The sequence below is a fragment of the Poecilia reticulata genome, chromosome 5, assembly GCF_904066995.2.
Source record: "Poecilia reticulata chromosome 5, P_reticulata-male-v2, whole genome shotgun sequence".
In the NCBI taxonomy this organism is placed as follows: domain Eukaryota; kingdom Metazoa; phylum Chordata; class Actinopteri; order Cyprinodontiformes; family Poeciliidae; genus Poecilia; species Poecilia reticulata.
The window spans coordinates 14,763,423-14,778,792 of record NC_088834.1 but is presented as its reverse complement, the minus strand read 5'-3'; the positions used below and the strand labels follow the sequence as shown (position 1 = coordinate 14,778,792).

Sequence of the window (15,370 nt, the reverse complement as noted above, 5' to 3'; positions counted from 1 at the left end):
CTTGAGATTCATCCCTTACTACCAGTCCAGTAATACTTTATCATGGGGGGCATATGTTGAGATTACTGGAAGATAATAGTGGACTCTGGGGCGCTAGTGTCAGACATAACTCTCCCTCCCTTGCTGTCTTTACTGCTCTCTGTGGGTGTGCTGAAAGCAGCTCTACTGTTATCTTACTACTACAGATTGATTAAAACTCTTATACAAACTGGATGCAGAGAAAACCTCTGACACCTTAACATCTGACACACGTCCCAAGGCCTAGTTTGTTTGTTTTTTAGTCGCAGATTTTTCTCGTTTCCTGTCAGCAGCTGATTATATATTGAAGAGGATGGCACAAGCTGCTGTTAAACAAATTAGATGGTTCAGTATTGTTTGAATGTCTCAGTTGGCAAAAATCAATATAGGTTCTGTTCTGCATGAGTGTTCATTAGTGTGAACCTTCTAATGCAGAGGTGCAATACATCACCACAGCCCTCATATCCAGGGTGTTTTTTTTTTCTCCCAGTCCTTTGAGGTTGCCTAACCTAGTTTCCTTTGCTTCCTTTTGTGTGCTGGCTGCAGAGTTGTTGCCACAGGTTAGGAATCTGGATGCAGAACACTATACCATTTCTCTGAACATGCCATGCTCTGAGCAATGAATAATGCATTATATATGCTGCAGAATGTATGTGCAGTTTTGCAATGTGATTTGCCCAACTGTGTAAGAAATGAAATATGGATCATGGCTGTGAGAAGAAACACATTTATTTCAAAGAAGAGAAAGAAGAGACTTCCTTTCCTTTTTTTTTACATCTAGTACTTCTCCAAATGTTCTGTGTATCATCTCAACTTAGATTGCTGCAGTAATGAATATATCAGTCTCTACTGGTGATGATATCTTTAAATAATATATTTAGTCATATACGGGTGTCTCAACTCGGTGATAAAATGCTCTTTATATAGGACATGTGACATCCCAGTCAGCATGCTACTGAGCTGTTCTTGGATTGGCTTTCACTCAGAGGCCAACTTTCTTGGATGTTGTCTCTGGGGAATTACTATTTTTTGCAGTTACATCCTAAATTGTCAGAAGGAAGCACTGTTCTATTTCTGTCTCATGCTGAAGTAAAATCACCCCTGGAAATGACTAACAGACTGATTAGACTGGTACAGACAGCTGCTGTGCCAACCAGCCGCTACTCCCTGATGGCTCCATGCTTGCTTTTTGGTGCAGAAAACTGTAAAAATATGTTTATGCACTGAAAAAAAAATATTTAAAAAATATGTGCTTTTGAAGCAGTTCTTTTTTGAATTACATTTCAAAGCAAAAGTATATTTCTAAAAATCTAGAAAATCCTCAAAAGGATGTCTCACAGTTTTCCTATGTTGGCATGATTGCTGACAAATTAAAAAAATATGTTATATGTGAGGAAATTAGGGGGATTTTGTTGAACATAAAGTCTTGCCTTGTCTTTTAAAATTTGTGTGTGTACTTTCATTCTGAATAGTGCATGTCTGTTGGGATCGAGGATGTGGAATTCATAACGTTCAGCTATGTCAGGTTGGAACGTGTTCCTCTGTGGCGACATCGCTGTCTCATGCTTTTCCACATTTAAATATCAACTGATCTTTTGTAAGTTACATTGTGATGCTTTGTAAACACAAGTTTTCTGATTGTTTAGCCAAAACAATCAGAAAGTTATAAGCGTCAGCTTCCAGTTTCAAACATCCAGCTTGCTAAGATTAATGAAGGGTTTGCATAAGATTATTGGGTGCAGAATTTGAGACACAGTTGCATAAATTTATAGCATTGGTGCAAGTGGGCTTTTTTACATGGTATATGAGAGAGAGCTGGGTTTTTTTTTTCAATATCTGTGTCAATGTGTTTGACATTTCTAACATCTGACCATCAAAGTTGATCAGCCCTTGTTGAGTAGCTCATAAGCCTTCTCTAGTTCCTCCAAATATATGTACTGTACAACCAAACTCCAAAGTAAAGATGTAGCCCGTTGTGTCAAGACCAGGACAAAAACTACAAAGCTTTTCCTTAATCTGAGGTTCAGCAATAGATTTAATTATGATATTTTAGTAACTGAAGGAGTCTCACTGTTTAGTACAAAAACAAGGGGGACCGCCAGCGCTGTTTGTTACTCCACAGGTGTTGTCCTTGAGTTTACAATTAACTCCAACAACATCCAGAGCTTTTGGCAAAGTCTAACATCACCATTGTCCATGTTTTATATATATAAATTTATATATATATATATATATATATATATATATATATATATATATATATATATATATATATATATATATATATATATATATATATATATATATTATTTTATCTCATCTTACTGTAATATATCTCAATTTACTTCTACTTACTGCAAAGAGAACTATTTAATTGTTATTGTTCACATTTTTTTAAACCATGTTCCTCTGAAACATTTATTTTTTTCACCACATTTTAAAGCTTTTTTCTTATCAGCCAGATTTAAAGCGAAGTCACTCCTCTGCTCACTAAATGACTTCTCACTGGAATGCTGCTCTTTTAAGATTAGTGGTTCAGGTATCCTTTTTTTTTTCCTACCCACTTAATTCCATTCAGAGTTGTGGGCTGTCTCTGCCGATCAATGGCCGAGAGGCACACAGATAGTAGTCCATCACAGAGCCAACACAGAGACAAACAGTGCAGACAATCATTCCTGCCCTCACACCTAAGGGCAATTTAGCATCCTCGCTTCATGTAAAGTGCATTTATTTGGATTTTAGGAGGAAGCCAGAGTACTTTTAGAAAACCTGTGGAAGAAAACAGAGAGCAAAAATTCAAGATTTTGATGGTTTAATTGTTAAATTTTCCCCATGCGTGTACCAAAGTAATAAAGTATATTTGCAATTCAGTGGCTCTAAGTTGAGACATTTTGATGTCCTTTCTTAGCCCATGCTAACAGGGTCATGGGAGTTTTGTTGCTTGGACCACATTTTAAGTTAAGGGGGTAGATAAAGCTTTAGGGCAGGATCATTCTGTTCTTAGGTCATACTGTAACAAAACAGTGATGGCATTTGCTGACTGTGTTTAGCAGCACATTTAAAATGTTCACAGTGCTTTGGTATTATTTTTTTTTAATGTCTTTCATCTTTAAAGAATGAGAAATAATGAAGCCCTCATTGCAGAACTGATAATTATTATAATAAATTTTTTTCTCTGATGATAATCAGAAAGCATGTCATGTTTCACCCACTGTCAGATCTAGTAAAGCAAAATCACAAATCCAAACCAATCAGCAATGAGCCATGAGGACCAACGATGGCAGAGGCATTTCATTTCAAACAACTTTGAAATCATTTTCCTATGAGCACAGTAAACACTTCTCACAGATTTTTATTCTCTGATTTTTTTTTTTTTTGCGACCTGCGATATTTAGTCACACCATTTGACTCTTCCTCACATAAAATGACTCCCCGAGTCTCAAATGGGTGATTGAATTACCCAAGCCTGAGTGTCAAAGTAAAGCACAAGCACATCAGGATCACGCTTTCCACCCTGCACAGCCATAAATCATGGTCTGTCGCACATCCCAAACTGGCAAACCATCCTCCCATCAGCACTGAAAGAAGGCTCCTCCTTTTCCTCTATAATTTGTCTTGTCAGCAACTGTTAGTTGGGAAATGAGGCCTGAGTTCTCCCTGGCTTAGCCTGTAGCTGATATAATTGCGTAATGGAGCCTCTTCACTGCACAGAGGATTGGGAAAGGATGAGAGCATTGCTATGCCTGCCGAACTACCTCTTCACTGAAAGAGCCGGGGTGCTACACTGCACGGAGAAACTGCCTCTGACTCTGGACAGTGTTTGCAGACATTAACATTTATGAAGTCATCTACAAATATGATTAAAAGTCACTATCAACACGGTTCCTGTAGTTTTCCGTTATAATAGAGCAACAGCTCTAGTGGGCTGGTCGTCTTATAGTGGGTCGTCCCAGAGTTCAAAAAGTAGTAGCAGGTGATCTGTGTGAACAAAAACACAGTGCAACAATCAGGACAGGAGAGCCATGTTGAACTGTCTGCTCAGTCTCAAAGAAGAAGAGAGCCAGAAAAGGCTGGAGGTGGAGAACAGCAGGAGAGTGAGAGTCGCTTTGGTGTCACAACTAATGACTCCAACCCCTTTCTTTTCCTTTAGACTAGCCAGCAACAATTAGTCTGCTGAGCTTATTAAGAACAGTTGTAAACTGCATAATGGAGAAACATTGTTGAGATGACATGTGAAAGGCAGAGTGTCAGAAAGAACAGGAGTCTCTTAACAAGACAGAGGCCAGTTTCAAAGTAACACATTTCTTTGTTTGATATATATATATATATATATATATATATATATATATATATATATATATATATATATATATATATATATATATATATATATATATATATATATATATATATATAGATCACAACATTTTTATAGATACTTGATTATGCTATAAAATGGAATTGTATGCCTGGATAATGCCCCTTTAAGAGAAAATTAAGATTTAGTGTGTTTGGTTTTTGGCTGTCTGGTTTGAGTGCAGCCTCAAAACACTGATGTAAAAGCCCAGTCCTTTGCTACTGCACATTAAATAGCATTTTAATCTGCAGTGCAAACAGAGCAGTGAAGGTGATCAAATATTTGTGCTCCACAGAGATGGAGGGAAATGCCTGAGTGATTTTCGTCTTAGATTTTGTGTACTTGCATCAGTTGTCATTTTTTTATTAAGAGATATTTTAGGCAGCATTAAACAGTTAGAAATTAAGAAGTGGAGAAATTAAAATATATACTGAGAAGACCATGCAGAGATGCTACATTCACACATTTATCCTCTATCCCACACTGCATATTTTAGCATACACACATGCACTCCCAGCACATCTAAATATAGCTCGTTGCCTCAGCTCCTCCATGTTAAATCATACCCTGCTGTCCGGTCTGTGTTCTTCAGAAAAATTCACCCCAGTCATGTATTCTGTCTGCTGCTAATGTCCCAGCAGCCACCTGGGAATGTGTCATCAGCTGGGCTGTTAAATACCCACCTGCCTCTAACCTGCTGTCATCTCGGCTAACACTAAAGTAATCTAACCTGCATTACGTTTCTGCAGCTCTGACGCAGCTAATCGGTCATAAATGCACAATTTTAGATACATTTTTGAGTTTGCTATTGCGGCCACCTATATTTTCCATTGACCTTTCAGTTTCAGAGGTTCCGTGGCTGAAAGTTTATTTCATTCAAAAGACAATATCTAACTTTTGATTCTGTTCAGACAGCAGCTATAGAAACAGGCTACACTTCTCTTTACAATGCACACTTCACACTCATTCCTCTCATTTCAGAAATTTTGCTGAAGAGCTATGATATAGAAGTGGCTACACTGAACCAGTTTTTTTCTCCTGCCACCTACTTCAGTCTTAGGTTTTCTTGGACATATGGTCTTAGGTTTGTCGTGTTTGCTGTAGAGGGAGGTGCACAGATGGGACAGTAAAAATGCACTGTCAGATGCTGACAGGCCAAGCTGCTGATCTCCAGACTTGGTACTGACAGTTCTTATGGGAGTGCACATGTCAGATGTCAGTTGCACCACAGTCCAGTGGAGTTCTTTTATCTTATTTTTTTGACACAAGATTGCTAACAACAGTGGGAAATAGGCAGCTGAGGCAGAACCGAGGCAGGAATTCAATTCGCCCCATTATTTCAGCATCATTTTGTCTTTGCGTTCTTTCTTTTCTGCCACATTCTGGTCTTTATTTAAGCATCACTCTGTGATCTGTGCTGAATACCACTGTGCTTCCTATGCAGACATTCTGCTGCTGCTGGTGGCAAAGTCTGATTATGTGCTCTACTAAACAGGAACTCTGGGTTATATAGCAGGGTGGCTGTTTAGTGGCCAGTGCTGGTAGCGCATCAGACTTAACTGTCTATGCTTGCTGTCCTTTACTTATGAGGCATCTGGCTGACATAAGTTCATATTCTGCAGATCAGTGAACAGAATCAAGCCCAAGGTGGCAAATAAGATGATAATAAGAACATCATTTTCTTCTTTTCACATAAAAAAAATGTTGCACATGATCTAGTTTTGTTCAGTTTCAATAAGATCCGACACTGTATCTGTTTGTTTTTTTTCCCCCTGTGTTTGTAACATACTGTACTCCTCCCCCAACTGTATGTGCACTTTGGCTCATTCTCTCTTAAGAGGGATTTCTGGAATGGGCAGAAAATCAATATGGTAAAGGTTGAGAGACAAGGCCCGTTAATGTAATAGGAATAGGTGAAGTACCCAGAGGCTGAGGGAGGTCAGTTCTGGACTTGTTTCCCCCCCATCGGGAGGCCAGAGGAGTTTAGAGTACATTGCATTCAAAACAGAATCACGTGCTAAGCTGCAGCAACAATGCAAGAAGTTTTTTTTTTTTATTTTACATGTAGCTTCAGTTGTTTCTAAGTTTGGGTTAAATCCTTTTTTATCACAAATTATATGAACTATTTTGTTCATATAGTTGCAATCCAGAGGTCAGTGGACGGGGTTAGGGTTTTTGGACAGTTGCCCTAGATGACATCAGAAAATATGCAAAAACACAAGATAAAAAACAAATCAAAACTATCTGGAAGTTGCACCTTGAACATATTTACAGGAGCTTTTATTCTATTGCAGTCGGTGGAGTCGGCACCCTAACTTTTGCTTAGAATAGATAAACTATTTTATGTGTTTTGTATGGGACTGGAATTATTAACTGGAATTAACTGGGATTATTCTGCAAAAGAATCTTAGATAATGTCCTTCATTCGTTGTGAGGAAGCTGGTGGTTCTCTTGATATACCTATTAGATAAAATGAAACTGTAAAGGTTTTGACATGATGCCATCTGTCAATCATTCTAGGGTTTGCCAGCAACTGACCAATCGGCGATCGCTATTTGTCCTGAAGAACACGCCCCTTAGCCGGGGTTTGTCATTGCTAAAGCGCTGCGGTCATGAAGGTTTTGAAGAAAATAGGAAGTCAGTAAGAAGCATGAAATTATCCAGAGCGTGTAGAGGGTGGAATACAATTTATTACATTTTCAAAACCCAAACAAAGTCTGGAATAACGCAAGAAATGGGTCAAGGCCTGCGGCCAACCTCATGTCCAGTATAATGAAACTTTAACAGCAACTACCACATCTTTGCCTGCCTGAAGGTAACTGGTAGTAAACATCCCATTTTTTGTCATAGCAACAGGTTTTGATAATCAAATCAAAGCTATCAATACCTGTAGTAACTTGATTTTATGTGTGTAAATTCCAATGGCATTTCTATGGCAGCATGATACCATAGGCTGCACTAACTGTTGTATTTACATTTAAGCAACATTTTTATGCTAATATTTTAAAGCATTTTTCGTTAAAAATATTGACTTCTCTGTTGTTTCTCACAAACAACTTTACAGACCTGATGTAGGACTTGTTGGAGAATTTTCCTGACTGTGTCTTTGGCTTATAAGGCAAAAATGTTGTGGGTAAGGCATTGAGTTCTGCTACCTTTACCATTATAACACTGTTTGTTTGTCTGAGGTTTGCTCTACTTCCGCATGGGGGCAAAGCCTGTGAGTATCAAACCTTTTATTTGGGCTTTTATGCCAATGAAACATTTCAAAGTAGCAATTCATTACTAAAAAAGCTACAAAAAGTGTGATATGTAGAGGTCAACACTCTCTGCAGGCTAGTCATGTTTTTTCCATGCCAAACTCAGTCAGGGTTTGTTTTGTGCATTTGGAATAGAATGGTCATAAATTGGCTTTTGTCAAACTTTGCTGACGGCCCTAGAAATTTAAAAGCACAGAAAAAGGTTTAACTTATTTATATTCATTCATTTGAGAAATAATTTAAGCAATAAACACCGTAACACTTAAAAAAGTCATCACCGTCACTATCAGGGTAGAATTTCTGTTGTGCATGTACCCTGTGAAAAATAATTTTTTGGCTACTTTACAGGTAATATAACAAAACAAAAGACATAAATGATTTTACAATTTCAGCACAAGCCACAATTTATTTTTTAGTGTGAACTGAGACCGTGCTGCTCTCTGAAATGGTTCATGTCTCCTTAGGTGCAACTGTGGTGGAGATTTGTCCTAATCATCTCACACAGAACATGCTGGTGACTGGTGACTCACAGCATCAAATGTGACAGGAATGAGATGTTTTGGCTGAGAGAACAACAGAAGAAATACGAAGCATAGAGAAGTGGAGAGCAAAACACAGACGTCAGACATCCACTAGTTCATTGCGTCAGCTAATCTAAAACACTTTATCATTGATGTGAAGAAAAATACTTTCAGGGAAGATTTTAAGCTAAAAATCAGTACACTTTGTGCCACAGAAGATTATTTTAAGTAGCGCACAGAAATCTAATAAACAGCGACTTCAGCATAAATCCGATTGAAGTCAAAGCTTTTCTTATATTTGTCATTGACATTCGTTTTATTTTTAGTGGCTGCTTCAGTTTGGCCATTTTTGAAAAATGCTTTTAATTCTGCTGATTGAAACCAATAAGAAAAGGGAAAGTTCAAAACAGTTGACACTTCCAAAAAAATCCCCCAGAAAAGTTATGTGGTTCATTCAGGTTGCCTGCGGTGATGGCAACATATTTTCTATGCACCAAGGCGGAAATCGCTTTTGATTTTGATCTTTTCATGTGCGATGCCACATCGTGCTTCTGTGATTGCAGTCAAAAAGAAAAAAGGAAAGAAACTGGAGTGCTGATTGGGCTTTTTATAGTCGTGCTCCACTATTTTTCATAACCGCTAATCTATGCGAGAGTCTTTAAGACCGCACATCATATTTACCTTGACCGCCGCTTTTCAGTGATTTTGATGACAGTAATTCCAGACACTATGAATTTTATAATGGACCCTTTTAAGCCATTAAATCATCAGTTGCAAAAGGCCAGGTTGCCACTGTTAAAATGCTAACAGGAAAAAAACACACTGCAACTAGTATTGTTTTCTTCTGGTAACAAGACCAGTTTGATTGAAGCATTTAAATCTGAAAGTTTAAATTGAATGTAAAGTTAGAAAGTCTTTATTAAAGAGCTTGCAGAGATTTTGAATCCATAAGTGCTTGATATGCAGCTATGAAAACCAAAAATGAAACAATTCTTGATTTCCATTTTAAAATACAACATAACAACAAAAATACAAACTATCTTTCTTCTTGGTGTTACAAAAAACAGATGTGAGATTACATTTTGATTGAATTTCCTTTTCATATTTAAAATAACAAAATCAAAACCTGCGGGAAAATAATATTTTTGCCAAGAGGCATGTCTGCACCTTTTATTGCAGTTGCAGCAGACACTGTTTATGTAGAGAGGTGGTAGTAACAAGTCACATTTGTTCAATTACATTCCGTAACTTTTTGAAAGAAATATACTTTTGCTCCAGTGTGTGTTTTACTTTTACTTGAGTAGTACTATGAGAAATCATTCTTCTCAATTGAGTGAAATGTCTCGATTGACTTCTCTCTGTGAGTAGACTCAGGCACCTCTGTGGTGGTGCCAGTGTGTGGCAGCTTAGCTTTCCAGTCTTCTGGACTAGATACCGGTGTACAAGTACCGGCCATTTACTTCACTATGAGGAGAAAACATATTCTAGTCAAACATGCATGAGACATAGACACACACCCAGTTTCTGTTGTTTGTACAGTACGGGTTGTAGTGATATCTACATCTGCTGAGCCTGTTGAAAACTTAGGTAGATTTTCCTTGTGCAACTTATACAACTTTATATCATTGATAATGATTAGAGAACACAAACCAGTAAACATATTAAAATCTGTGTTTTCGGAAAGAGACACCATGACATAATTCCTTATTTTGTTTGGAACTGAAGTCTATATGTTTATCCTGTTGCATTTCTTTTTTTATTGTGAGCAAAATAAAAAATAAAAAAAGAAGCTGCTTTATCAGGTCCTATTGCTAACAAGCCTGCTTTTTAACTGAACTTTAACTTTATGTATACAATGTAAGAGTTTAAGTCAGCTTAATGGGTTGTCGCATAGCAGGCTCATTTTATTCATGCACATTTTAAACTGTTTTTAAACTGTTTCTTCATGCCTAATTAAACCCATAGAACAGCATGAAAGGGGAAGGTAGACTTCAGCAGGCAGCAGCATGAATAGAACAATGCTGTGATTTTTATTTTTATGCTCAGCTTAACTGTAGGGTTTCCATATTTTCTTAAACAGATTAAGTTATTGTATGGTGTGTCCAAAACAAGATAAGCAAACACATTTTGACGTTGAACAATTTTATTTGGTAAATCACCAGGAGTCCAACCTGCCTATCCACACTGCATGTTACTAGGTTTATGTCACTGATGTTACAGGTTACAGTTCTAGGTTTGCTTAAGTTTTTCTACAATTGCTCTCTTATTTTACTTCACCATCTGATTTGTGCTACCGTTATTAGTTGATTTTATGATGGTAAACTGGTAGGTCTTGCTGCAGCAAAGCATCCCCAAACCATGACACTTCCACCTCGATGTTTCATAATTGATAGGAGATTCTTTTGCTGGAATACTGTATTTGGTTTATGCCAAGAATGTCTTATGTTCTGATGGCCAGATTATTTAGTACAGACTATTCTGTACACGAACACCAGTCCAGAAATCTCTTTTGCTGTCTACTTTCTCTATGGCAAACTTCTCTCTGATTAAAAGAACAAGCTTTTCCTATTTGAACATTTTACACTAAGTGACTTTCATAAGGTTCCTTTCTTATTATCAAGGCATGCACTTTCACATAAACAGCCAAAAGAGTTCACTGTAGGTCCCATTATGACATTTTTGCTTTTTTATAGGGTTTTTAGCATGCTAATGCTGTGTAGATGGCAAGCTTTTCCACTAGGGATAAGATAATGGTTGGATGGATGTCTAAAAAAGCTAATCAAAAAAATCATAGCATTGTACAAATCTGTATTTGCTACTACCCTGAATACTATCTGCGTGTTGTATTTAATTTGTTTAAGGACAGTGTGGTTCTTGTTTGTAAAAAAGTCTTTATTTAAATAATTTACCCAAGTCTCTGTTTGGTGTGTTGGAAAAAGGAAGAAGAATGTGAAATAATAAAACACTATTCTAAATAAAAAATAAAAAAAATAATAATTGTGAGCAAAATTAGATTGTTTTATGATGACTGTTTTCATTACCTTTCTTGCATTAAAAAACCTGGTTGTTATAAACCTAATAAACAAAGAAATTATTTTTACAGATGTACTAACAGAAAGATTTCTTTGAATAATTAACTAGCACATGAATAAGTGATTCAGAATCATTTGCACAGCTGCTGGAAGGAAAAAGGCGATACACTGAATATGAAGAGGGGAAAACTATTGAGTTACTCATGTATGAACTAATTGCTTTTTTGATGAAGGGCTTATTTCTCTTGTACGAGTTCAGAAGTTTCTTCAATTTATTCCGGCGCCGGCAGCTGCAGCTGGAAACATGAGTGAGGTTATGGAGACATTGCCCACATCAAGGTTACGTCATTAAACATTCAAAAGCTCCCAAAGACCATTGTACATTCACTGAGATTCACTGGTCCTCTCGGTTTTTTATTCTGAAGTCTAAAAAAACTGCTAATCCTATTTTTTGTAATTCAGTTCTATAAAGCCATTATAACTCTATTCTGCTCAGCATACAATTCTGCATCAAAGAAAAAACAATAATAATTAATAGTAAGTGCTCAACAACTTTAAAAGAAAAATGGGTTTCAAGGCTGCAGATGTGTTATGTATTATTGTATAAGGTGAAACTTTGATCCTTATTCTTGAAATGCGAGCAACGTGGAGGAATTTGTGCAGGATCGTGTTCTTGCTGATTTGGGGATGCATCAATGTGGATTTGAGTATGGGATACCCCCCCAAGTCCCACACCAGCTCAAATTGTGTATACAAGATTAGGTCTTTGTGGACTTGTGATTCAATACTAGAAAGCTGTCTCAAATAACTCTGACACTACTTCAGTTTCGTCTCTAAAGTGTATAGCCCACTGTGGATTGTAACTTCAGACAGCAAAGAGAAAATAAATATGCCTTAAATCTGCTGTATTGATCCTGTAAAAATGGCGGGACCTTTTAGGTTTGTCCATTTGTGCACAATATTTTACTGGACAGTTTGAATTAATTTGGTACAAAATGACTTCTATAATGTGACTGTGAAGCAAATCAATTTAGGCAGTGTCCAATTAAAATATTGTTACTACACAATGTTGTATAATCCTTGTGCAAGAAGCTAAAAGTTTACGTGCATATTTTAGTACATAAACTTTTGTTTTCAGTCAAAATTGAATACATTTTTATATTGATACAATTCAATACACTTTTGCGATTTTCTGAAAGATTTTAGAGGGACAGAGTGATTTTGGTGACATTTTGTGACTGTTATAGAGTTGGATTAAATTAATTTAACTGAAAACTGATTAAAAGCACCAACTACACAATACCTGGCTCTGGTTGGACATGGACACGGACTTAAAGTCGACAGCTGGACAAAATGAATCAAAGAAGTGGTGAGAAAACATGTTTCTTTTAATTGAAACAGTACAAACTGTAGCTTACATGCATTTGTAAAGTAAATAAAGTGCACCAAGTACCCTGCTCTGAATAGTTTGATACCTTTTTAACCTTGACACTTAACATCTGAAGGAATCACTCTAAGCCTGATGACCTAATCACTCTCCTGGTGAAGCAAGCAGTGAGTGAGCAAGGTGACAGTTGGATGTTACGATACTTGTGGATGAATATTGATTTTTTTTCTAGGAAAGAAAATATCGATATATATCGCAAAATCGATATAATTACACAGCCCTACAGCAATGTGTGTAGATAAGGATTTTATTTCCTATTTGATGCAGACATGATTTCTGTGTGAATAAAGCTCCTCGATTTTGAGCCTTGGTTTTAGAAAGTATCTCTTTCTCCTTAAAATGACCCGAATGACCTCTTCCTCTTTGTTTATCAATAGCTGGACAATCTGGACGAGCAGGCTGCACAGATCAGAAGAGAGCTTGATGGTCGTCTTCAGATGGCAGACCAGATTGCCAGGGTGAGTCAGACTCTACAGGGAACACTCAGATTGGTTTTAATATGCTTTGTTATATAGTTAACATTTCAGAAATATGGTGTCACTAGTATGGACACCATGGAGTGAGCTTCAGGCCACAAATAAGGAAAAATGAATGAAAGAGTTTTCTATACTTCAGTAGATGTGGATGATTGATTGTGAAGGGTGATTTGTGTTATGTCACTTTGAAGTGAAATTACACGACCTGGTCTCAAGAAGCTTTAAATTGTCAGGCTTTAGATTTCAAGCTGTCTTAAAAGTATCTGATTCTTTCCTGTTCTCCCCAACAGGGCGGCAAGTTCCCTAAATTTGTGTCTAAAGAGATGGAGGCCATGTACATCGAGGAGCTCAAGTCCTCCGTGAATCAGCTTATGGCCAACCTGGAAAGCATGCCTGTGTCCAAAGGTGGAGAGTTTAAGCTCCAAAAGCTGAAGCGAGGCCACAACACCTCCATCATCGATATGGGCCAGGAGGACGAGAACACTCTCTCCAAGTCTGATGTGGTTCTCTCTTTTACTTTGGAGGTACTATATATTTTGGTTTACCAGCTTTAGCCAAGTGCTACAAATATTACCCCTTTAAGATGTTCACGCCTTGTGCAAATCTACGTCTGCCTCAGCGGGACTAGGAATCAAGACCGATGAGAAACACTTCCCTGCTCAGTGCTAAGAATAGAAATAGACAGCACACCTGTTCAGACGGTCCAGCAGACGCTGCGTGAAGAACAGACTGACGCACACACGTGTGCATAAAAACCTATTTACCTGCTCCTTAATGGGAAATGGGACTCATCTTGTTATCAGCTTGTCTCAGATGAGTTATCACCACAGAACAGAGAGCAATCACACCTCTCTTCCTTATGATGCAGTGCTATTTCAGAGTCGGTGAGTTCATAATGGCCTCAGACTTACTTCAATACAATGTTGAAAGAAATATGCATTAACAGCATGAAAGACAACATTATACCTCACAACACCTGCCAAATTTGGTGGACAGGTTTGTGCTGACATCTATTTGATTTATAAATGACATAAGCAGATATTCAATAATTATGGTTCTATAACCATCATGCCGGGCTTAAGACCTAACTGGTGTATAAAATGCACATAAAAAATATATTATTCTACAAATGGTTTTCTTGGTGTGACTTGACCAAAATTAGTCCAATGTATGTTAAAGCTGTTAATTGATGCACAAAAAATTGACAAAATGTGTCACAGTGCATTCCCCTGTTGTGAAATCAACATTAAATCGTTGCAGAAATTTGGCAAAACTGAACATTTAAACTAAATTAAAACACATCCTGAGATTTCATTCTTGATAAGTGAGTCAGGATAATAACTGTTTTCTGAAAAACAGTCTTTTTTTAATATTCATGGAATATTTCTGTGCTAGATCTTCAGAGATGCATTCAGTAATTTGTTGAATCTCAAATGCAAAAGCATTCAAGTTTCAGCAATGTGAATGTTTTCAGGAACTTTTCTATCGCAGAGTTTCTTTCCGAATGCATCCAAAGATTTTTCAGAGACAAGAAACCGTGTGAGCGAAATCTACAGACATTTTGATCCAAGTTGGAGAGCTGTGTAAGACAGCTGAAAACCTTCAGGCCTACCTGGGGCAATGTTGGTTACAGCCCACATCTTGCACTACTCAGACATCTAAGCAAAGCTCCATGAGCAACAACCAAGGGTCTCACCTGTGATAAAACGCATATAGCAGCAGACCTGCTCCGTTTGTGTTATAAAGTACTTATTGTGTAGCTCTCAATCCATCTTTTAATGCCAACATGGAGGAAATTCACAAAGCAATCCAACATTTTCTTTTTGCTGCTGCCTTGCACGAGCTGTTTGTTTGGATTCTGCAGTGGATTCACAAAGTGTGTTACACTAAATACATGCTGGAGCAACTATCCATCCGATGTGAGCAACATGCATCAGGTCCCAGTTAGCCTTTTTTGAGCGACAAACACAATAGATTAAATGAAGTCATCAGAAATATACAAAATGTTTTTTTTTTTTGCTTTTAAGTTTTATTACTATTTTCATTTACAAAACTCAAGGACATTATCTGATGAGATATTTCTCAGAACTTTGACTCCGGGGTCATCTCAAAAAACCACGTCTAACGGGAGTGACTTTATCAGATTGTGTTTTTCAAGTTAGTTAGGATTACTGATTTTAAAAGACATTAAATATTACCATTGAACTGATAAAAATAAAAATATTGCAATATTTGTACAGTGATAACTTGTAAGCAGTA

General features: G+C 37.2%; 1 protein-coding gene across 15 annotated transcripts in view; it reads left to right on the top strand.

The window, feature by feature from the left end:
• Positions 1-15,370, top strand: part of cadpsb (Ca2+-dependent activator protein for secretion b) — a 90,598-nt gene that overhangs the window by 22,251 nt on the left and 52,977 nt on the right. For all 15 annotated transcript variants that reach the window (XM_081607094.1, XM_081607093.1, XM_017304702.2 and 12 more), the window contains exons 4-5: positions 13,013-13,093; positions 13,402-13,635. In XM_081607094.1, the coding sequence (XP_081463220.1) occupies positions 13,013-13,093; positions 13,402-13,635 (315 nt within the window). The remainder of the gene's footprint in view (positions 1-13,012; positions 13,094-13,401; positions 13,636-15,370) is intronic.